The sequence below is a fragment of the Chlorocebus sabaeus genome, chromosome 10, assembly GCF_047675955.1.
Source record: "Chlorocebus sabaeus isolate Y175 chromosome 10, mChlSab1.0.hap1, whole genome shotgun sequence".
Lineage (NCBI taxonomy): Eukaryota > Metazoa > Chordata > Mammalia > Primates > Cercopithecidae > Chlorocebus > Chlorocebus sabaeus.
Genome location: NC_132913.1, coordinates 102,777,366 through 102,801,811, shown reverse-complemented (window position 1 = coordinate 102,801,811; position 24,446 = coordinate 102,777,366). Strand labels below are relative to the sequence as shown.

The window sequence follows — 24,446 nt, the reverse complement described above, 5'->3', positions numbered from 1 at the left end:
CAGCCTGTTCCCATGATCATACCCTTAATGTTAACCTTTGGTCAAGCCAAAGAACCATGAAAAAGACAATGCACACTTAATTTATAAGCCAAAATCTGTATTAGCTATTTACTGCTACATAATTACCCCAGAACTTTGTGGCTTACGACAGTATGCATCTCTCTGTATCTCTGGGTCAGGAATTCAAGAGCTCTTTTGGGCAGTGCTGGCCCAGGTCTCTGAAGAGGTTGAAGCCAGATGTTGCCTGGGACTGGAGCTGGAGTATCCACCTCTGAGGTGGCTCACTCATATGGCTGGCAGCAACTTGTAAGCAAGATGGCTTCTCTCCTTGTGGAGGACTGCTTAAATATACAACGTGGCCTTGGCTTATCCCAGAGGAACTAATCCAAAAAACCAAGGTTGAAGTTGCAATGCATTAGGACCTAGCCTCAAAAGTTGTATTTTTTCTGCAGTGTTTTACTGATCACACAAGTCAGCCTTGTTTCAATGTGGGCAGGTACTATGCAGGGGCTGGAAGACTAGCTGATGCAGAAATAAATTAGAAACATGACCATTAAGAAAAAAACTTCAGACATTTTTATTTAGCAAGGTGGGGGGTAGGTTAACGACTTGGGAAGAGGGTAGGACTCATCAGTCAAGGTGAACAATGGCAAAGGGTTTTAGTTGAACACAGGTGCAATGCACGGGAATGGTCAGAAGCACACAGGCAGGACACACAGATGCATGGGGCTGTCCTGACGAAGGAAGGCACTGCCCTCCCACTGTGCCCACTGCAGTGATAAGCCTGTAATTGGAATATTGGGTACAATTTCTGAGCACTGAACATTGACGACATTTTTATGTAGCTCCAGAGAGTGAATCTACGGCTGCTGAAATTCTGGGAAACATTTCACTTAGCACCAAGAAAAAGATGCATTAGATTATCCATACAGGGTGTCAGCAAGACTCACTAATCCCCTCTAAGGTTCCAGTTCACAGGTGCCAATCTGCTGTTTGTTTGAAAAGTAGACAACCAAGCTTCTCAGAAGTGTGATTAAAAATAAATGGCATGAGGGCCGGGCGCAGTGGCTCATGCCTGTAATCCCAGCACTTTGGGAGGCCGAGGCAGGTGGATCACAAGGTCAGGAGTTCGAGATCAGCCTAACCAACATGGTGAAACCCTGTCTCTACTAAAAATACAAAAATTAGCCAGGCAAGGCAGTGCATGCCTGTAATCCTAGTTACTTGGGAGGCTAAGGCAGAAGAATCACTTGAACCAGTGAGCTGAGATCACGTCACTGACTAGCCTGGGCAACAGAGCGAGACTCCATCTAAAAAAAATACATTAAAAAAAAAAAAAAACCGGCATGAGAAGACTCCCCTAGGAGGAAATATGGAGCTTTAAGACACTTGTGCCATGTCCTCTGGCTGCTCAGTTCGTTTGGTTCCCGTGAATGTTTATGTTTCACACAGGCAGTGCTGTGGGACGGGCTGAGCTCCGGCAGGCGGGGGTGCTCTGGAATTCCTCATTTACGTGTCATGTGTCAGTTGAAAGAGCCTGTATCTTTAACATAAAACACAACTACCAAAAACTATGGATCCAGTGATTAAGAGGTGCTGTTTTATTTTTTTAAAAAGTTATTCTCATAAAGTTTGAGGCGTGACTGTTCACCTACACATAAGCAAGCCAAAAAGCAGCGTGTGGTAAAATCAGTGGTGGAAGAGCCGAAGGTTCGTATGAGCGAGGATGATTCCCAGTTCGTCGCAGGCTTCAATCACAACTTTGTCAGCAGCAGAACCAGCGGGAGCCGCAATGTACGCCACACCACTCTGGGGGAATTGATTTTCAAAACGCAACTTTATGCAAAAACCTGCAAAACTCAAAATCCCCCTCTAAAAAGCATATGCTAACAAAGATCCACTCAAACAGGCAGAATAACCACAGGATTTGGGTTCTCCATCCACCCAATGGAGAAGTCAAATGGTTCTCTGAATATTACTGATCTGTATCACTTTACCACACCTTAAAAAAAATCAAAAGCAGGATTTCTGAAACAGTTTCTACATAATGCTCAACTCTAGGCAAATGCACCCAATTCCATACTTACCCTTTTAGCTCTGTCTACATTATCTCTGAAAGGGAAGAAGGCATCAGAGCTGATAGAAACTTCAGTCAGTTTCTCAACCCATTCCTTCTTCTCTGCCTCAGTGAGTAACTCAGGGACTTCCTCAAACAATGCCTTCCACTTGATCAAATCTTCATCCTATGTGGAGAGAGAGAAAGGAAGCAGCTTAGTCTGACATTGTCTTTAGTCCCATCTGGTGCAAAGCAGCAATGCCAGAAAGCACCTGGGCATTTTTCCTAGGATTTCTTTTTATTATTATTATTTATTTATTTATTTATGTATTTATTTTAGACGGAGTCTTGCACTGTCACCAGGCTGGAGTGCAATGGCACGATCTCAGCTCCCTGCAACCTCTACCTCCCAGGTTCAAGCAATTCTCCTGCCTCAGCCTCCCAAATACCTGGCACTACAAGAGCATACCACCACACCCAGCTAATTTTTGTATTTGTGTAGACAGAGTTTCACCACGTTGGCCAGGAGGGTCTCAATCTCTTGACCTTGTGACCCGCCCACCTTGGCCTCCCAAAGTGCTGGGATTACAGGCATGAGCCACCGCGCCCAGTCAGAACTTCTTAACTGTAAATAATGACCATTATTTACATAGAAGTTCACATATCTAGAATCTCTCTGATGCTTTTAGAAACATTTTCATTAAGGAAAAAAAGTGATTCTAAGTTTACCAAATAAAGATAATACCATTTTACTTTCTAAATCAGTTTATTCCAAGTATATATATAATTTTTCTATTTTTGGCTAAGCTACTTACATAAAAATACACTGTTTTAAAAATCTCTAATTTAAATTTACTTCGTATCTACTACTTTATGTCTATTAATTAGACTACTGTCTAATTTAGATCTACTGCTTTGATAGTACTGTAGCAAAGAAGGCAAATAAAAAATTGTATTCCAAGGGTTTTCAGTTTTCAAATAAAACCCCTCCATATCCAATCTAGGAAACAGATGAGGATGAATGTTCTATAACTATGTTTATACAAAAATTATTTTAAATCTAAAATCAGTTGTAGACAAAACACAATTCATATTTGCTATGGTTTGTGTGTGTGTATCTCCTCCAAAATTCATGTTGAAACTTAATCCTCAATGCAACAGTATTAAAAAGTAAGGCCTTTAGAAGGTTATTAGGCGATGAGAGTGGGGCCCTCATGAATGGATTATGGACTTACAAAAGGGCTTCAGAGGAAGTTTGCCCCTTCTGTGAAGTAAGGACACGGTGTCTGTCCTCTCCAGAGAGGGCTGTGCCATCTTGGAAGCAGAGGGTAGGCCTCCCCAGACTCTCAGCCCACCAGTACCTTGATCTGGGACTTCACAGCCTCCAGAACTATGAAAAATAAATATCTATGGTTTATAAGTTACCCAGCCTGCAGTATTGTGTCACAGCAGCACAAACAGACTAAGACAGTTAATCACATTTTACAAGGTGCTTCTATCTTGGGTGATGTTTTAGCTTTGATGTACTTTTACTCTTGTTCACTTCCAGGACTCTTCCAGGACTAGTAGCAGGGGTTGACTGATAATATCAAACAGAAAAATCCAAGTATCAAAGTTAAAAAAAAAAAAAGATATTTTAAGTACTTCAGTTAAATTCTGCAGCCTCATTCTTCAATGACACTTATGTTGATTCCTGCTCCTGAATAAAAAACTGAGGGTAGTCAATTGGCTCTTCAGAAGACCATCTACTATTTGATTAGCAGGCTTCTGTTTTCCATCCAGCATTTTGTTAGGCACGCAATATGTCCAGAAACTAGGCTAGATCTTTTCTTCTGGCAGGCTGCCTACCTAACGTTTGCGATTGTCATGTTCCCACATACCTTCTTCAAACAGAAGAACATGAAATGTAACAAAATATATCAAGTTATTAATGGCACATGTAGAAAATGTGGTGGGAGAAGACTCTACAGTTACCTGCCGTCAAGCAATTTGTATTTAATATTGAATATAGACCCGTCAGACAGCAAGCACCATGCCTGACACGATGGCAGACACCTCGACATAGGTGAAAAACAAACAGTCCTTGTCATCAAAAGCTTATAAACAACAGGGGAAGTACAATATACAAACCTATACCAAGGCGGTAACTTAAAAAGACAGAGGTCTGTGGCTTCAGAAAGGGGTCAAAAACAATGAAGAAAGTTACATGAGACAGAAGAAAATGAGAAATGTGTAAGAAGTTTCAATGCTCAATTTTAGACAACATAGAATTTCAAGGAAAGTATCTTTTTCTCTGTGTAGTGATGAAGCTAAAATCTGTTACACATAAAGGGGTGAACTGAATATTAATACAGCCCAGAACCCAATGACAAGTCTTTCACCTCGCCAATGGTTCCAGTCACATATTGATCGATGGCATTGGAGATTTCTGCTCTCTTCACTCCTGTTTTAAACTTCATCGAAAGCACTTGTGGATGGTGTCTAAGCCACCAATAGTTTGCCTTATCTCCTGCAAGTCGAGTGCAGTGTATACGAGACTGCTGTCCTGCTCCAATGCCAATAACCTGAGGAACACAGACAGTAAAGTGAACACCTCTTCCAACAACACTTTCTTCTCAAAAGGATCTTTTGTGCACATTCTCTAAAACCTATTTATTAGTTTTGTGGAGGAACATATCAGGCCAAGAGAAATATAAATAATTTTTAAGTCATTTAAAGGGGAGGGAATAAGAGGTTTATAACTACTATTTATAGCTCTTCAGTGATATGTGACATGACTATTAATATTCTACAATTCAATAAAATTGATGGCTTGAGGCCAAAAAAAAAAAGAGTTAAAATTAATGACTAATGCTGGGCACACTGGCTCATGCCTGTAATCCCAGCACTTTGGGAGGCCAGGACAGAAGGATCGCTTGAGCCCAGGAGACCAGCCTGGGCAAGATGGCAACATCTCATCTCTATAAAAAATAAAAATAAAAAAATAGCTGGGTGTGGTGGCGCACACCTGTAGTCCCAGCTACTCAGGAGGCTAAAGTGGGAGGATCACTTGAGCCCAGGAGTCCAAGGCTACAGTGAGCTATGATCATGTCACTGTACTCTGGCCTGGGCAATGGAGCAAGACCTTGTCTCTATAATTAACTAATAAATAAAACCAATGACCACAAAAATAACTATGGTTATTTGAAAGTCTTTGCCCCAGTGTATAAATTACAGTTAAAATATCAACTCTCAGAAATTGAGATAAGGATCTGACGCAGGTAGCTAAAAGTAGAAACAATTCCACCAGGTACAAATGTTCTTCCTTCCTTCCTCTATTTCTATGGGTTGAATTCTAAGCACCAAGGACTTAAATGCACAGGTGTGTTTTCTGGTTTTAGTTCCTACAGTGAACAGCCCCTCAGCTGTCTGCCCAACAGTCCATCTCTTTCTGAGCACAGCTGCTGGCAACCCTGCCCACAGCTACAAGAGAACAAAAGAGACCACAAACACCTGTGCAGCCGCCTCCACCTGGACATCAGGAAAGAAGGACTCACTCTACATGGACTTACAAAACTTCCTAGAACCTGACGTCAGTAGACACAATGTCTGAGGAGTTTGTTACTACAGAGATTGGCAATCTTGGGTCTTCCAGGCCATAGGCTAATTCATATCCATCTGCCTCCCCATCACGTGTGGGCCAAATAATTTAACAAATGCCAAAGAGATAAGCTCAGGACACCGTGTGAAGAAAAGGCTAGCAGAGACCTCAGAGATGAATCAGTTCAATCTTGTATTTTGAGGCTTGGGACACTAGGAAAGAAGTTCAATATCTTGCTTAACATTACACAGTGAGAACTGTTCAGTATTTTATTGCAGCGGCGGTCACATACTGTGAAATTTGTGAAAACTGGTCAAACTGTACATTTAAAAAGGTGAATTCTACTGTAGACAAATTATGCCTCAATAAACGTGATTTTTTAAAGATCAGGTTAACTCCGAGTCTAGCAGTCTTTCTACTCAGCAGATTCTTGATAAGACAATGTAAAAAATAATGTGAAAATACCCTGCAGGCTGCAAAAATATAGGCTGGCAGGTGGCAGTACCATAACTTACCTCCTCTTCCCTGGAAATACTACCAATGGGGGAAAAGAAGAGTAGATAATCCAGTTTTGTAACAGCTATTAGAGTCTCACTAATCCAAAATGTGCCAACCTACTCCAGGCAAGAAGCGGCACAACTAATTTGAGTACCTAGTTCCAAGTACCTGGTGCCAAAGATATTTTCTGATCATCATTAGTTTTAACAGCCCACCAGGGCACTGAGGAAAACACTGACAAACCCAAAAGAGAAACACTTGGCAAGTATTCCCTTTTAGGCTGTCCAATATCTAAGGCAGACGGATGCTTAAATATAATTTCGTAAAACAACAGTCCCCTGAAGGCAAGTCCAACAGCCCATTTACCTGCCCATTCTTGGCGTAGCACACGGAGTTAGACTGAGTGTACTTGACAGCAATGGTGGCTACGATGAGGTCTCGGACGGCTGACTCTGGCAACTGAAACACATACACAATGGTAAATCGCATGGGGCCTTTTAAACTCATTTAATTTTAAGCTTCTTTTTTTAAATGCTATTTTTTGTGTTTTTTTGGAATCAGAATCTCACTCTGTTTCCCAGACACAATGGGACATCTCCAACGGCACTATCTCGGCTCACTGCAACCTCCACCTCCCGGGTTCGAGAGATTCTCACACTTAAATTACAGATGCACACTACCATGACTGGCTAATTTTTGTATTTTTAGTAGAGATGGGGTTTCACCATGTTGGCCAGGCCGGTCTCGAACTCCTGAGCTCAAGTCATCCACTTGCCTCGGCCTCCCAGAGAGCCAGGATTACAACAGGCGTGAGCCACCACGCCTGGCCAACTTTAAGCTTCGTAGTCCTATTTAATATAAAAGACCTACGACATAGTTATACCTCTCAAATGACAGAGGGAAATTAACTGTTCCTGCTACACACTACCATGATTTACTTAAATATTTAACACATTTGTGGTGGAACTTAGCACAATGCATCCATAGAAACAAACTAATGTTATTTTGCAGCAATTGTGGATTCAATCTTTTTATATCACACGAGGTAAGAACTACCATACCCATTCCAAAACTGACAAACAATATTTTCTTGACCAGAGCACTTTTAACAATCTGGAGACATGGTAAAATTTATGTTCAGAACCAATGCAGAGAATTGTTTCGTAGACATCACAAATCATTATGATGCACACGGACAGCCAAGACTGTTTGGAAAAATCAAATTAGGATCATTTTCTCTTTTGTTTAGAAAACTTAAGTAGAAACTGTTCAAAAACCATTAGGAGTTACCGAACCAAACAGAACAACAAGAGTAACACCCAAAAATATCACTATCTTTAGTATAAAGCACGAATACAAATGGAAAAGAAGGATGATAGTCCACCTCTGTATGCTTAGTGGACAGAGAATATTCGCTGCAGCCAATGGATAAGTTGATAAATTTGACTTCAGTAAAATTAAGAACTTTTACTCTGTAAGATTCCTCGTTAAAGCAGATGAAAAGACAAGCTACAGACTAGGAGAAAATTATTAACAAACCTCATATCCAACAACAAACTAGCCCCTAAAACACAAAAACACTTAAAAAACTCAGTAACAGGCCAGGCGCAGTGGCTCACGCCTGTAATCCTAGCACTTCGGGAGGCCAAGGCAGGTGGACCACCTGAGGTCAGGAGTTCCAGGCCAGCCTGGCCAACATGGTAAAACCCTGTCTCTACCAAAAATATAAAAATTAGCCAGGTGGGGTGGCGCATTCCTGTAATCACAGCTACTCAGGAGGCTGAGGTAGGAGAATCACTTGAACCTGGGAGGTGGAGGCTGCAGTGAAACAAGATTGTGCCACTGTACTCCAGTCTAGGTGACTGAGCGAGACTTCATCTCAAAACAAAACAAAACAACTCAGTTAAGTCAAAAATTTAATTAGAAAATGAGCAAAAGACATAGAGACATTTCACCAAAAAGGATACACAGGTAGCAAATAAGTACACAAAAAAATGTTCAATATCACGAGCCATTACGCAAATTAAAATCAGTGAGATATTGATACACACGTATCAGAATGTCTTTAAAAAACAAAACAAAACAAAAGGTGGCAATACCAAAAGCTAGTAAGGATGCAGAGACACTGGATCACTCATCCACTGCTGGGGGGAATACAAAATGGTACAAGCCACTCTAGCAAACAATTCAGCAGTTTCTTAGTAAACATGCAACTACCATACCACAAAGCAATTAACAACCCTGGGCATTTATCAAAGAGAAATAAAAACTATGTTTAGGCTGGGCACAGTGGCTCACGCCTGTAATCCCAACACTTTGGGAGGCCAAGGCAGGTGGATCACCTGAGTTAGGAGTTCAAGACCAGCCTGAACAACATGGTGAAACCCCGTCTTTATTGAAAATACAAAGATTAGCCAGGTGTGGTGGTGCATGCCTGTAATCCCAGCTACTTGGGAGGCTGAGGCAGGAGAATCGCTTGAACCAGGGAGGCGGAGATTGCAGTGAGCCAAGATCATGCCATTGCACTCCAGCCTGGGCAACAGAGTTAGAACCTGTTTCCCCAAAAAACAAAAACAAAAACAAAACCTTATGTTCACAAACAAAAAAAACTGTGTATGAATGCACGATGAATGAAAATTATAAAAAGGAAAAACAGATTTGTGGTTGCCCAAGGGTAAGGAGGGGGTGGAAGCAGTATCAAGTGAGCCTGGCTACAGAAGAACATGAGGGATCACTGCAGTGTTGGAAATGTCCTGTATCTTTATGTTTTTTAATTTTTTTTTATGTTTTGAGACGGAGTCTCGCTCTATCGCCCAGGTTGGAGTACAGTGATGTGATCTGGGCTCACTGCAAGCTCCGCCTCCTGGGCTCACACCATTCTTCCGCCTCAGCCTTCCAAGTAGCTGGGACTATAGGTGCCCGCCACCAGGCCGGCTAATCTTTTGTATTTTTAGTAGAGACGGGGTTTCCCTATCCATGTTAGCCAGGATGGTCTCGGTCTCCCAAAGTGTGGGGATTACAGATGTGAGCCACCGCACCCAGCCAGAAAGTGTCCTGTATCTTCAACTGTTATCAATGTCAATGGCATGGTTGTGGAATTGTACTGTGGTGTGACAAATGCTAGCATTAGGAGAAATAGGGTAACGGTTACCTGGGAACTCTTACAACTGCATGTGAACCTATAACTTTCACCTCAAAATTGAAAGTTGAATTTAAAAAAGCTTTTAGGATTTCTTAAGAATTTACTCTAAGGTATTATTATGGTTGCATATCTTTTATCTTTATCTGCTATTTGAGTCACTAACTATAAATCTGATTCCTTTGGTTCCCAGAAAACTTATTAGCAAAAGCCAGCTTCATAGATGTCTAGACCTCCAAAGATAATCTTGGTGATGTAGTTTGGCTGTGTCCCCACCTAAATGTCACCCTGAATTATAATATCCCCACGTGTCCACAGGTGGGACTAGGTGGAGGTAACTGGATCATGGAGGTAGTTTCCCCCGTGCAGTTCTCGTGATAATGAGTGAGTCTCATGAGATCTGACAGTAAGCGTATGGCATTTCTCTTGCTTCCCCTCATTCCCTCTCCTGCCGCCCTGTGAAGAGGTGCCTTCTGCCATGATTGTACAATACCTGAGGCCTCCCCAACCGTGTGGAACTGTGAGTCAATTAAACCTCTTTTCTTTATAAATTACCCAGTCTCAGGAATTTCTTCACAGCAGCGTGATAAAAACTAATATACTTGACATCCTGGGTTGGGATCAAGGAATACGAGAAATGCCAGTGGACTGGGAGTAAGGGAATCCAGTCTTAGAAACATGCTACGAATAGTTAAAACAATTAAAGCACTATTCAAGAAAAATGGGAGAAGAGGAAACAATTCAAACATGTTCAGTATTAATAAACATTCTGTCCACCTGTCTGGTTCTCTCAGGACTGAAATGGTTCCAGACTAATAATTCTGAGGCTGGAATGTTAACAAAAATCCACTTAAAAAGACAGGGGTAAAATAGAAAGGAGAATAAAGCTATCATTCTCTCATCCTTAAGTTTCCAAATTTCTACTAAGAATTCATATGAAGCAAGGAGAGAGTTTAGATAAACGATTAAGATCACACCCACCACCCTTGTAAAAAAAATATCCAGAGGCACAAAACCTATCAAGATCGCTAAATTATTAATGAATCCAATATCTACAAACCTTAGGAAAAAAGACTCTCAATAGGTAGGCACAATTCTCAACATGGTACCATGGAATCTAGGTCAATATCCATTCGGTATTTTTCAAAGTACATGAACCAACCAGAGTGGATTCCAAAGGGCTGAAAGATATTTCTATGTATGCCTACATGTTTCTTTACATCAGGACACCATTAATTGTCAAAGACAGAAATAAAAGAATAGACATTAAATCAACAAAGAAAAAAAGATGTGTTAATCATTGTATGCTTATCAACAGACAGAACTCTCTGGATAAAGATTTTAAGGCTCATTTCCAGCAATTCTACTGAAAAGGCCTCAGGAGTCAGACCTGGGAGCAAGCCCCCCATCTTCTTCGGTTACAGCAAATAGCTTGCTAAGAGACCAATCCTCTTTTAGTAACAAACAAAAAAGCTGGGCAGAGAGGACAGACAGCAAGTACTAACAGGCAAAGATCACAGAGAAAATGGAAGCAGGAAGAAATGGGCCTGACAGTCTGCCTTTCTCCTCAAGGTATTTTCCAAGTGGCATGCAATAAACTGAAAGGTAAATTGGCTGAGCACAACTTTTGGCAGTCTTAGAGGACTAAGGGACAAAAGCCGAGTTCAGCGTACAGCAGTAGATATTTAGAGAGCAGGAGTGAACCATAAACAGACCAGTCCTCACAAAGACTGAAGGCTAAATTCCTATCAGCTCAACAATTCCTCACAGAATGAAGATATCTCCTACACCTTATCTGCCCAACCGAAGCACAAGTCAACACTGAAGAAAAAAATAACACCATCCAGCCCTCCAAATATCGCTACAGTTTTTTCATACCCAGTGCCTAGCACTCAATAAAAAAATTCCAGGCTATCAGCCAGACAGACCAAAGAGCAATGGAATGATTCCTTCAAAGTACTGAAAAACAAGCACAGCCTACTTTAGACCTAGGAAAAACATCCTTTGAACTTAAGGCCCAGTTAAGATACTCCAGAAAATAAATGTCAGCTTGTCCATTCTTTATTGTACAACTCTGGGCAAATTTCTTAACTGTCCTCTATGGTACAATTTTGTGATCTTCATAACAGACACAATGGTAGTCAGCCCTAAAGAGTGATCTAAGTGTTAAATGAGATAATATATCCAAAACACAAAAATCACCATTATTATCCTAGGAACATGTACCTACTACAAGATAACAAAGAGCACAAGTCCAAAAACTTGTCTATATAAAAACATTGATCATAGCACTGAAAATGTAAGCAATCTAATTATCCATCATAAGATCCACGTTGCAGTGAGCTATGATCGCACCACTGCACTCCAGCCTGGGCAACGGAGTGAGACCCAGTCTCTTAAAACAAAAATAATAAAAGTAAAAATAAGAAAAACATCCATCATAGTACATCTACACACGGACTGATTGCCATATGGACTTTCAGATAAAGATATGAATACTTATGCATTTATTTTTGAGACAGGGTATTGTTCTGTCACCCAGACTGGAGTGCAGTGGCACAAACACGGCTCACTGCAGCCTCAATCTCCCAGGCTCATTCAATCCTCCCACCTCAGCCTCTCGAGTAGCTGGGCCTATGGGTGCAGATACCACGCCAGGCTAATTTTTGTACTTTTTCTAGAGACAGGGTTTCACCACATTGGCTAGGCTGGTCTTGAACTCCTGAGTTCAAGAGATCTGCCCCTTGGCCTACCAAAGTGTTGGGATTACAGATGTCAGCTACCGCACCCAGCATCTGTATTTATTGATACAAAAACACATTTGTAGCCTAATCTAGTACATGGAAAAAAGGCAAGTTATAGGAGACAGATTATGGAACACATGATCCCATTTATGTACGATTGAAGCTACATAGCTCTCTATGTACATATGCACAGAAGCATCTAACATGGCCTTTGATTCATTTCTTAAACTCCAAAGCTTATTTGATGACTCAAAGATGAGGCAGCTGTGTGCATATAAACCAGTTCTAAATCCAGATCTTAATAAATGTAAAGCTCATAAGTATTGAAAATAGACCAACTGAAGTTACTAGCAGTCAGTTCAGATACTTCCCAACTTACATCTTTATTCTTGGTAACAACATTGCTAAATAATGACTTGTCGACGACACCATTATTTCTCTTCTGGCTTAAATGAAGACCGAAGAGAGTTCGAACTTCATTTTCATCTGGTTTGTAAGACTGATCCATCTAAAATACAAATTGTAAAAGTTAAAGGTGATCTATTCACTTCCCCGAAATTTTTCATTTACTTTATGTACAAAAGATTTCATTATAAGTAAAGTTACATGCATGTTTCTAATTTTGTTACACATTTTTCTAATTTTCTAATTTTTCTCACACACCAAATGATGTGTTAAATCGTTCTGACATGATACAGTACAACAGCCAGGCACTAATATTTTTCTCCAAAGTCTTTTTTTTTTTTTTTTTTTTTTGAGACGGAGTCTTTGCTCTGTCGCCCAGGCTGGAGTGCAGTGGCACGAACTCGGCTCACTACAAGCTCCGCCTCCCGGGTTTACGCCATTCTCCTGCCTCAGCCTCCCGAGTAGCTGGGACTACAGGCGCCCGCCACTTCGCCTGGCTAGTTTTTTGTATTTTTTAGTAGAGACGGGGTTTCACCGTGTTAGCCAGGATGGTCTCGATCTCCTGACCTCGTGATCCGCCCATCTCGGCCTCCCAAAGTGCTGGGATTACAGGCTTGAGCCACCGCGCCCGGCCTCCAAAGTCTTTTATAGGTTTTACTACCCAATAGCATTTTATAGATTTTACAACCTATATACAACATGTTAAAAACCAATGATTCCAGTGAGTGTGTTTTTGGCTAAGTTACTATGTGTATGGTTCTTTTGGAAGGTCGGCAGATAAAACAGATGTGCTAATTAAATAAGCCGTGACACAAACATTAAATTCTAATTTTCCTTTCTAAAAATCTGTTACAAAATACCCAGTTAACCCATGAATTAAAAGCTAAAAGTGAGAAAACAGGATTTGTAACCTGGGTCTTTGTTATTTGGAAGGAATCTGTATGATTTACTGTCATCTTCCTCTCCCAAATTTTGAACCAAAAAAACATTGAGGTATGTGGAACAATATGTGTAACACTACTCTCTCCCTGGATTTTTTTTTTAAACTTGACACTATTTCTTCTTTATTGTTTGGATGATCTTTGATTTAGAAAGCACTGACATCTATAATTTATAAGCAAGACCCATATTAGTTCTGCTTAATCTACATTTTCTTGAATTCTAAAATGTTCCTTTGTATTATGCATTACAAAATTTCTAAAGTTGATATGCTCTCCTATTAACTGATGCTAGGAGAAACTTATCATAAATCAGGTAGAGGGATAAGTTGTCTCATGCTTATAATCATGTGTCCAATATGCAAACTAAGCCAAATTCTCAAATAAGTAAAATAGCAATGAAGTCCTCATATTCCTTTGACACTCTCCAACATGGTACTATCAGGTGTTAAAGAGATCAAGACAATGACTCAGGTTTTGGAAAATATTTTCCATGATGCTACAAGAAAATGCTAATGCTTGTTAAGTACATAATACTCTTAGTAACAATAACAACAAAAAAACTTGATTAAGAAACTGGGGGCCAGGTGCGATGGCTCACGCCTGTAATCCCAACACTTTGGGAGACCGAGGCAGGTGGATCCCTTGAGGTCAGGAGTTCGAGACCAGCCTGACCAACATGGTGAAACCCAGTCTCTACTAAAAATACAAAAATCAGCCAGGCCTGGTAGTGCATGCCTGTAGTCCCAGGTACTCAGGAGGCTGAGGCAGGAGAATTGCTTGAACCCAGGAGGCAGAGGTTGCAGTGAGCTAAGATCGCGCCACTGCACTCTAGCCTGGGCAACAGACTGTCAAGAGGCTAAAAAAAAAATACGTATCTTGAACGTAGTATTTTCTTCTTTCCTTGAATAGCTGACATGGAATCTATGGTGAACTATAAAATTATTGGTATCTTACAATCAAAGGAATATACTTAATAACTTCCCTTATATGGAATTAGGATTCCACAGAGTTCTGATATCAAATACTACGTGAAAAGTAGCATTAGGAATTTTTACTTTAAATTGAAATAACTCTTCGCTTTATCAATGCATAATCTTAGACCAAGAGTTAGTTTTCCCAATACAGAAGAGCTCAGAAAAATCAGTTAAAAAAAAAAAACAAAAAACAACACCTCAACAGCTTGGTAGAAAAATCAAAGAATATGAAAAGACAGTTCATAAAAAGAATAAAAACATTCAAACATAAAAGGTGCTTATACCACACACAATATTAAAACTACATTGAGATGCAATTTTCTAATTGCAGAGACTTTTTAAAAGTATAAAACCACAATGCTGGCAAAAGTGTTGGGAAACAGGCATCCTTATGTATTTCAGTTAGGACAATGAATTTGCCTACAACATCTGAAAGGGGCAGTATCAATCAGGCTTATCAATACACATATAGCTTGTTTTAAAGCCTTAATTTCAGTCTTAGGACTTTTCTAGGTCATTCACTGCGGGGGTATTTGTAGTAGCTAAAGATTGGTGACTGTCTAGGTAAGTTAAAATACACAGATACAGGACAAACTTCCAAGAAGGTGAAGCAGGGTGCACTTGTGTAGAAGAAATGCACATGCAAACATTTGCTGAATATACAGACTATTTCAGGAAAGATAAGCAAGAAATTCAAAATATTAGTTATTTTTTCAAAAGGTAACAGAAGGATGGACAGACTTTCCATTAAAGATTGTTATTATTAGTAGTATTTTAGAGACATGATCTTACTACACTACCAAGGCTGGAGTGCAGTCGTTATTCACACGCATCACGGTAACACAATACAGCCTCCAATTCCTGGCCTCAAGCCATCCTCCCACACCAGCCTCTCAAGTGGCTGAAACTACAGGAATGAGCCATTTCAACCAGCAAAAAGTTAAAATTGAGGGTAAGAAAGCTACCCTCATCTCAAATCCCCAAGTTAATAGTATTTTTTTTAAATGCAGGATTAGGGGAAAAGGATAATAAGGATAAACTAGAAGGGTATGCGTATAAAGGAAAGATTAAACAAGGGGGGAAGAGACACAGAATAAAAGTGCAAATTATTGCTTCAAACATGAATTGCACTCACCTGAAGGACACAGTAATTTCCATTTTTCTTTTTGGAAAGTATTGTCACAGCTTCTTCATCATATCCTGGGGCAATTATACCATCAGATACCTGCAAAAATATTAAATTTTAATTTCTATTTTTAAAAATCAGAGAACACCTCTTAAAAAAATCTAGCAGCAATTATCAATCTTAAATAATGTGGCAGCATATTCTGGTTTCTGCCTCCAACAGACAATGCTAATGCTATACTTGAAAAAGATAAATCTATGTTAGAATACAGCTTTCTGCATCGCAGATCCTTTCTGTCCTTTCCAAGTTTTTGTTCGTTTCAGTTTAAACTAAGAAAATATGAGTGATGTGCTCTAACACATGTACCTCAGGAGGAAATATTTCTTCAGGGAGTGTTTTGAATGAACAAGAGCACATTCTAGTCCTGACTCTTTTAGTACATGGTTAAATGACCTCTTCCGGCAGGGGTTTTCCTTAACAGCAAGACCAGATTAAATCAGAGATTTAACATGACGAAAGGTACAAACGCCATAGCCCTCCTGGAACCGTAACTCAGGGATGGCAGTAGCCATGGAAAGAATCCTAGAGCAACAAAATACTGCCAAGCCACATGCTCTTTCAGCCTTCACTTCTGACTATTTTTTTCCTTTTCTGAGCTATTCAACCTTTTTTTCTCTTCTTCCTGTCTTCCTACCACCACCAGTACCCCCACCTGTCTGGAATACCTGTTTGGTATTCAACTGATGGAGTAAGTTTATTAATGTAGTTTCTATTTTTTTCCCATGGTACAATAAGATTCATTATCGCATCACCACCTAAGATTACAACTTCTGCTCTTCAGAAACAATAACTTTGGCATGAAGACAACGAAAGAATTTAAAATAAATATATAAGTTAAAAACATTATTGTAACAGCCAAATGTCCATTTGAAACAACAATTCACTACATTTCAAAATTAACAATTTAAGATTCATGTTCTATTTAAAATATGAACATTAAATGATAAACTTAACTAATTTAAAGATATTATAAATATAAATATTATAGTATGGTTTCAGTGAACAATATGAACAAATAAAGCGTTATTCAATTACACACAGATTAAGATACATGAATATCCACTAACTTCTCTGGAAATAATTTTTGCAGTTGGTACATCACAAACATCGGACAATGCAACAAAATCACCAAATGAGGACATCCTATCAGCCCCTGTAAATAAAATTAAAATGAGGTATTTATCACAAAGTATCCTGACATAGAAAAATAAAATTCTCCACTGTCATAGAAAATTCATTTCTCTAAAGCTAACTTTACTGTTTACATAAGATTTTAACAGATCAATAAGTCATTTAACTGAAGTAACCAGTAAGAAAGTATTCTTTAATTTTACCCTCTAGAGTGACACTCAGAAAACTTTTTCTGTGAAGGACCAGTTAATATATATACTATATTCACAGAAACAGGTGGCAGGTTGGATTCAGCTGAAGTTGCTGACCGCTGCTGTAGATGATAAACTATGATAACAGTTTCTCAAGAACTTTCACAAATATTAAAGTAATATTCACAGGTTATTAAATTCAACAAGTAAATGTCTCTGATAAAACATGACTCTAACCAAATTTAGTAAAGTTAGAAGAGCCATACATCATGCCTGTAACCCCAGCACTTTGGGAGGCTGAGGCAGGTAAATCACCTGAGGTCAGGGGCTCGAGACCAGCCTGGCCAACATGGTGAAATCACGTCTCTACTAAAAATACAAAAAAATTAGCCAGGCGTGGTGGCATGCACCTGTAATCCCAGCTACTCGGGATGCTGAGGCAGGAGAATTGCTTGAACCCAGGAGGCGGAGGTTGCAGCGAGCCAAGATCGTGCCACTGCACTCCAGCCTGGGAAACAGAGCAAGAATCGGTCTCAAAAAAAAAAAAATAGCTTTTTATAATTTCAATTTTGGTCACATATTAAACAATAACAAACACATTCGATAGCCTAAATTAGCAAAATTACATTCACCAAATTCCAATTGTGTTTCCATTTATTATATTAAAATACTAACATACTTCTATAAACAAATGTCTTTTGAGACACTCATATAATCACTCTTAAATATTAGTAAAACATTGGAAATCCTATAATGAAAGGGTATTTTACTTTAATCAAACTATATTACATAAAATAACTACATATTTATATAGAGATAGAAGTCCTTAATTTCATCTATATATTACATAGAATATCTATATATTTTTTCTTTATTCTATCCTTTTTATTCTATTCGGGATAAAACATTGCTTTTTCTTTCTCCTCCAAATCAAAAAGCCCTATGAGTCTGACCTCTTGCTCTTGCATATGCTGTTGAGATGGGTGTGAGGGTTTTATAGAGATCATAGACCATGCAGACTTTGGCCTCATCTTCACTCAGTGGAATTCCAACAGCAGCACCTGGTTAGAAAATAGTAAAATCATAAACCAAGAAAGCTAAAGTTACTACCTGTCAACTCCTAAATCAAGACATTTTTCTTAACATCCAGTCTATACAGCATATTTTCTAGTGCCTGTGCTAAATTAAACAGAAATTTATTTAGCCAGATAATTAAACACTAAAAATATGGTGGTGGGAGCACTGTGAGGGAAATCTCCTCTCTGCCCTCCGAAACCACAGAGCCACTGAAGCCTGACAGTACCCAGCGTGTAGGTGAAGCTGGTTTACTTCATTACTGTCTCTTTCTCTGTTCTGCTTGATCTCACTTTGATATCACACATCATTTATTTCTTCCCCACTTGCATCGCTTTAACACCCAATAAACATCTGGGAACAAATCATGTGCTGGACTGTCAGCAAGATGTGGTGTACAGACAACTCGATTGCAGAAATAATGATTTAAACACAGAAGCAAAGTATCTCATGCAATGACTATAAGAAGTTTCAGATAAACAGTCCTAAGAACTTCCTCTTTATGTTTACTCCATTACATTTTCAAAGATGTGGGAAAAGACTTAGTCTACTGCATTAGGACATTTCACTTTTATTTTCTAAACTTTTATGGTTCCACCCCGCAAATTCCTGCCTCATTTTCCTATCTGACAATATTACACAATTCTCTGTGTGTGTGTGTTTATCAGATTTTAGATTGTTACATTGATACTGTTATCAACAGATGACTTTCAGATTTCATAGAATGTCTATATTCACATTAGAACTTGTTAATATTCAAAAAAAATTAAGAAGAAATGCCTTTCAAACAATTCTGGAACGTTCCAGAGCGCAGAGCTTTACCTGCTGGACTGACGTGTTTGAAAGAGGCAGCGGCTGGAATACCTAATGCCTCCTTGAGTTCCTTCACCAGTTGCCAGGCATTCAAAGCATCGCACAAGTTTATAAATCCAGGGGCTCCATTTAGAACTGAATGTAAAAATATACATGCACATTACTAAGTAGGATCAGTGAGGTCAGATGTATGCACACTTATCAAAAAATAACATGACTAAACAAACGTTTTAAGTATAATTAAAAGCCAAAGAGATATACACAAACATAAAATCTTGATGATAGAGAACAAAGCAACTGAGCCTGAGCCCATCTTTAAAAAAAAAAAATGCATATGTACATGAACACACACACACACACACACACACACACACACACACACACACACGACTGGAGGACCAGAACCAGCCAGTCTAGAAATAAATACACAATAGAGATTTAGGGATGGGAGAAACTATGACAAGACTAGTGATCAGTCAGGAATTCATGTAAATACAGAACTAAGATTAAACAATTGAGGTAATTACAGAGACGGTACAAAATTTAAGTCATAAACCCTATAGATTTAAGAAATTATATTACAAGCTAAAGCAACAGCTGTGGGTGGAAGAAGAAGAGAATAAATAATGTGGTTTTTTTCCTTCTTTGATGGCAAACTCAGCAGACTCTGCCTAAAGCGGAACTGTAGTTAAAAGGAGACTGCAACTTCAGAGTTTTCCATTACCTAGTGTCTTACCATTGGCAGATTTTTTTAGGAGCTAGTATCTCCTGTGAATAAACATAAGAAGCTCAGCACACAGAAAGAAATGGTGGGCCAGCACTAATTAAAAACAAAAATGAACCGGGTACAATGGCTCATGCCTATAACCCCAGCACTTTGGGAGGCCGAGATGGGCGGATCACGAGGTCAGGAGTTTGAGACCAGCCTGGCCAACATGGTGAAACCCCGTCTCTACTAAAAATACAAAAATTAGCTGGGTGTGGTGGCAGGCGCCTGTAATCCCAGCAACTCGGGAGGCTGAGGCAGGAGAATCGCTTGAACCTGGGAGGCAGAGGTTGTAGTGAGCCGAGATCACGCTATTGCACTCCAGCTTGGGCAACAAGAGCAAGACTCCGTCTCAAAAAAAAAAAAAAAAAAAGTATAATTTCATGTCCTTCATGGGTTAAGATAGTTTTTAAAGACCTTGCCAAGTATTTACTAGTTTTTAAAGACCCTGCCAAACGTTTACTGAATGCCTACTACGATGTTAAGCACTGCTCCAGGTATTCAGGATACATCAGTGAAAAAAAACCGTCCCTGCAACCCTCTTAAAAAAAAAAGTCACTGTCCCTACGGAGCTTACTGGGAGGCAAATAAAAAACCGGCAATAAATAGTATACAATAAAAGAAAATATTAGGTATTTATCAAAATGAGTTGAAAACTTGCACACAAACAATTATAGCAATTTTGTTCATAAACTACCAAAACTGTCCTTTTTAGTAGTTTGGAAGTTTTCAATACATCCATGGATAAAATGTGGTGCATTCATACACAATGAAATATTACTCAGCATTAAGCTACCAAGCCACAAAAAGACACGGAAGAAACTTAATGCATGTTGTTCAGTGAAAGTGTCTAAAGGGCTCCATACTGTATGATCCCAACTATTTGACATTCTGGAAGTGGGTACAGAGTCAGTAAAAACAGCTGGGCATGGTGGCGCATGCCTGTAATCCCAGCACCTTAAGAGGCCGAGGCAGGAGGATTGCTTGAGTCCCAGGAGATCAAAACTAGCTCAGACAACATAGCAAGACTCCATTCAAAAAAAAAAAAAAAAGAAAAGAGGAAAAGATGACAGTGGTTGCAAAGGGTTGGGGAGAAGGGAAAGAGGGGATGAGGAGGAGCACAAGGGAGTTTTAGGGCATTGAAACGATAGTGCGTGATACTGTAATGGGGGATGCATACCACTATGCATTTTTCCAAATACATAGAATGTACAACACAAAGAACGAATGTTAAACTATGAATCTTACTTAATAATGATGAAATCAAAATCAGTTCATCAAATGTAACAAATGAACCACACTAATGCATGATGTCAATAGGAGAACCTATGGGGAAGAGGGGTATATGGAAATTCCCTATAATCACTGTGTATTTTTTCTGTAAACCTGTTAACTACTCTAAAAAAGAAAGCCCATTTAAAAAAAACTTGAAAAAATAATTCCCCCAACCAAAAATCAAGTCAAATAAAATCACTGTCCTCATGAAATTTATGGGAGAGGCACAGAAGAAACAAACTGGGCAATAAATAGTAAACAATAAAAGTAAAATATCCCCTAAGACATACAACACGCATAATAAAACAAAACACCGTATGAATGACTACCCCATCTCCCTCCCACTCATCATAGATGGTTTAGGATAAGGTTGGTAAGTGGGAGAAAACTTTTGGTTTCTGAAACATCTCATAGTTAAGAGTATCTGGATGGGTGTGGTGGCTCATGCCTGTAATCCCAACACTTTGGGAGGCCAAGGTGGGAGGATCACCTGAGGTTGGGAGTTTTAGACTGGCCTGGCCAACACGGTGAAACCCCGTCTCTACTAAAAATACACAAATTAGCTAGGCGTGGTGGTACATGCCTGTAATCCCAACTACTCAGGAGGCTGAGGCAGAATCGCTTGAACCTGGGAGGCAGAGTTTGTGGTGAGCCAAGATCACGCCACCGCACTCCAGCCTGGGCAACAGAACAAGACTCTGCCTCAAAATAAAAAAGAGTACCTGGTTCCCCTTCAAATATCAAATTTTCAAAGACATTAATAACTGAAATAGAAAGTGCAACAGAGAAATGATGAAAGTTGCTTAATCTAGTAAATAGCTGAAATAAATAGGAATCTTCGTGTTTCCAAACATAAGCAAACCAGTCATTAAAATCTCAGACACATACACACACTCATACAACCCCATCTTTGTTCTTGCTTCAATTTTGTTTTAGATACAAACACAACTGTACACTTTGTAATAACATCGCTGCCAAATACTCAAACCATATGAAAAGGCAAAACCGCCTTTTCTGTTGTGGAAAGAAGTCCATGTTGGGGAGAAACCCTGGGAATCTCACACAAGAAACGCTTATTTATGTGTCCAGGGCCACCTCTGCCATGTTTACCACAAATAATACTTAAAACTTCAAAAGAAACACACACACAGTCTAAGGAACAATGAAGGCTTTTATATAGTCCAGTGAAAACGCTTTGGAAAATGAAAAGTGTAAGAACTGACAGTACATAGGGATTTTTTTTTTTTGCCTTAGAATCTTAATGGAGAATATAAACTATAAGCAGGAAATAGCTCAGATATAACAGCAGACAAATCGGTTTCAAGAAGTCCTAGAAGGAAAAATTTGTGCAAAATATCAGGTTTCTAATTGTTCATTCAGTAAACATTTAGGGAATGTGCCAAGCAGTCTTCTAAACCCTGGGGATTCAGCAACAAACAAAAACAGATGCAGCTTCTGCTCTCAGAAGCTGACATCCTGGCCGGGCGCTGTGGCTCATGCCTGTAATCCCAGCACTTTGGGAGGCCGAGGCAGGCAGATCACCTGAGGTCAGGAGCTCAGGAGCAGCTGGCCAACATGGTGAAACCCTATCTCTACTAAAATACAAAAATAGCCGGTTATGGAGACAGGCGCCTGTATTCCCAGCTATTCGGGAGGCTAAGGCAGGAGAATCATTTGAACCTGGGAGGCGGAGTTTGCGGTAGGCCAAGACAGCACCACTGAGTTCCAGTCTGGGCAAAAAGAGTGAAACTTCATCTCAAAAAAAAAAAAAAAAAAAGAAGCTGCCATCCTAATGGGGAAAGACAACTAGAATGGAATAAACAGAAACACGTGCAGCAAAACAGGGTAACGGGATGAAAGCATCATGGGCGGCTACTTTGGTCTAAGTGGTCAGGGAAGGCTTCTCTGAGGAGGTGAGGACTGAATAACAAGAAACCAGGATCGTGAAGGGCAGAGGGAAGAATTCTGGGTGAAGGGGACAAGGAGCCAGAGGCACTGGAGTGGAAGGAGCTGGGCCCACTGGAGGCACAGGGCAGAGGGGCTAGGAGCCAGGGCAGGGAGAGCTGCAGAGGGGGCAGATACATGGCAGGCAGGCAGCACAGGGTTTGTGGGGCAGGGCAAGGTGCTTAAGAAAAAAGCCAAGGAATGGTTTTCAGTAGGGTCTCACATCATCCGATTTCCATTTTTAAAAGATTACTGTGCTGGGAAGCGCAGAAGGGCCAAGAGAGAAAACAAATTACTTAGATTACTTCAGTCTAGGGGACTTCACAGGTGTCTATGGGGACTTGGGAAGTGTTAGTGTCAAAATGTATCTGAGGCCAGGTGTGGTGGCTCACGCCTGTAATCCTAGCACTCTGGGAGGCTGAGGCGGGCAGATAACTTGAGGTCAGGAGTCTGAGACCAGCCTGGCCAACATGGTGAAACCCTGTCTCTACTAAAAATAGAAAAACTAGCCAGGCATGGTGGTGCGCACCTGTAATCCCAGCTACTCAGGAGGCTGAGGCAGGAGTATCGCTTGAACCAGAGATTGCGCCACTGCACTCCAGCCTGGGTGATAGAGCGAGACTCCGTCATCTTAATTTAAAAAAAAAAAAAAAAAAATCTATCTGAGGCAAAACAATAGAACGCGGCAAATATGAAGACTATTTCAGATTCTCCTCCCACCTGGCACGCTGCTCCCCTCCCCATCGCTCTCTCAGCTGCTGACAGAGAAAGGAAGCCCAGGCTGCATCCCCCCAGCAAATGCTGACCGCCCCAGGCAGGAAGGAGGCTGCCCTTGCTCTCAGCCAAGGACAGCTACCCCAGCAGTGCTTGGGATTCCAAGGCCTCCATGCCTGGGACTCTCACCTCTGTCCCTGCCCCCACTCTCCCTTGTACCAGAGCAGGACAGGCTCTCACAGCCCACCTTTGGAACAGAACAGACCACAAATTTAAAAACTCTCTCTAAACTCTACAAACCCATGGGAAGTCCTACTTTCTCTGTTCAAAGAAACCTCTTTAACGTTGTTAGTTCTTAACATCACATTTCTCTCCTTTGGCCTACTTCAATTGGGCTTCTAGCTCCAACATTCCAAGGAAACTGCTTCTTACCACATTTGGAAAACAAACAGTCCCTTTTCTGTTCTCAAATGCACAACTGCTCGGTGCCAGACCATCAACACATTTAGGTCTCCAAAACAATTCAAATTCCTGAGAACTTGATGGTTTATGTTACTTCATCAAATATTGGGTCCTTCCTGGAGGAGAGGCTGTATCCTAATGCCAGAGCAGAAGTCAGCAGCCAGTATTGCAGCTGTCCCTCTCCGCAAATGGCTCCTTGGAAGCAAACCTGCCAGTGGTCATCAGGCTCCTTACATACCCAGCACCAACCCCCAGGACTGGCTCACCACAAAGCAGACCTTGGAGAATAGTCAGACTTCTTCCAGAGGCTGCAATTTCTTCAGTAATGTCTGGTGAAACCTAAAGGGCTTAGAAAACTTGCTCCTCAAGAGTCAGCAACAGGAATTTCACAAGTTTTCTTCTGCTGGTTCCTCCACAGTATACCTACCAAGCTTTTACCCCAAAGCTCATTCTTGACCCTTTTCTCTATAAAATCCAGGCCATCCCATCCTGTCTCCTGTCTTCAAAAACATCTACCTGGCGGAGACACTCCAATCTCCATCTCCCCCATGAC

General features: G+C 40.3%; 1 protein-coding gene across 3 annotated transcripts in view; it reads right to left on the bottom strand.

The window, feature by feature from the left end:
* Nucleotides 1-553: 553 nt before the first annotated feature.
* ATIC (5-aminoimidazole-4-carboxamide ribonucleotide formyltransferase/IMP cyclohydrolase) overlaps nucleotides 554-24,446 on the bottom strand; it is a 38,070-nt gene continuing 14,177 nt past the window's right edge. For all 3 annotated transcript variants that reach the window (XM_007966169.3, XM_038001572.2, XM_073020058.1), the window contains 9 exons: nucleotides 18,742-18,867; nucleotides 17,799-17,906; nucleotides 16,591-16,676; nucleotides 15,473-15,562; nucleotides 12,397-12,525; nucleotides 6,501-6,593; nucleotides 4,438-4,620; nucleotides 2,088-2,243; nucleotides 554-1,809 (listed from right to left, as the gene is read on the bottom strand). In XM_007966169.3, coding sequence (XP_007964360.2) covers nucleotides 1,690-1,809; nucleotides 2,088-2,243; nucleotides 4,438-4,620; nucleotides 6,501-6,593; nucleotides 12,397-12,525; nucleotides 15,473-15,562; nucleotides 16,591-16,676; nucleotides 17,799-17,906; nucleotides 18,742-18,867 — 1,091 coding nt within the window. In that variant the 3' untranslated portion in view covers nucleotides 554-1,689. The remainder of the gene's footprint in view (nucleotides 1,810-2,087; nucleotides 2,244-4,437; nucleotides 4,621-6,500; nucleotides 6,594-12,396; nucleotides 12,526-15,472; nucleotides 15,563-16,590; nucleotides 16,677-17,798; nucleotides 17,907-18,741; nucleotides 18,868-24,446) is intronic.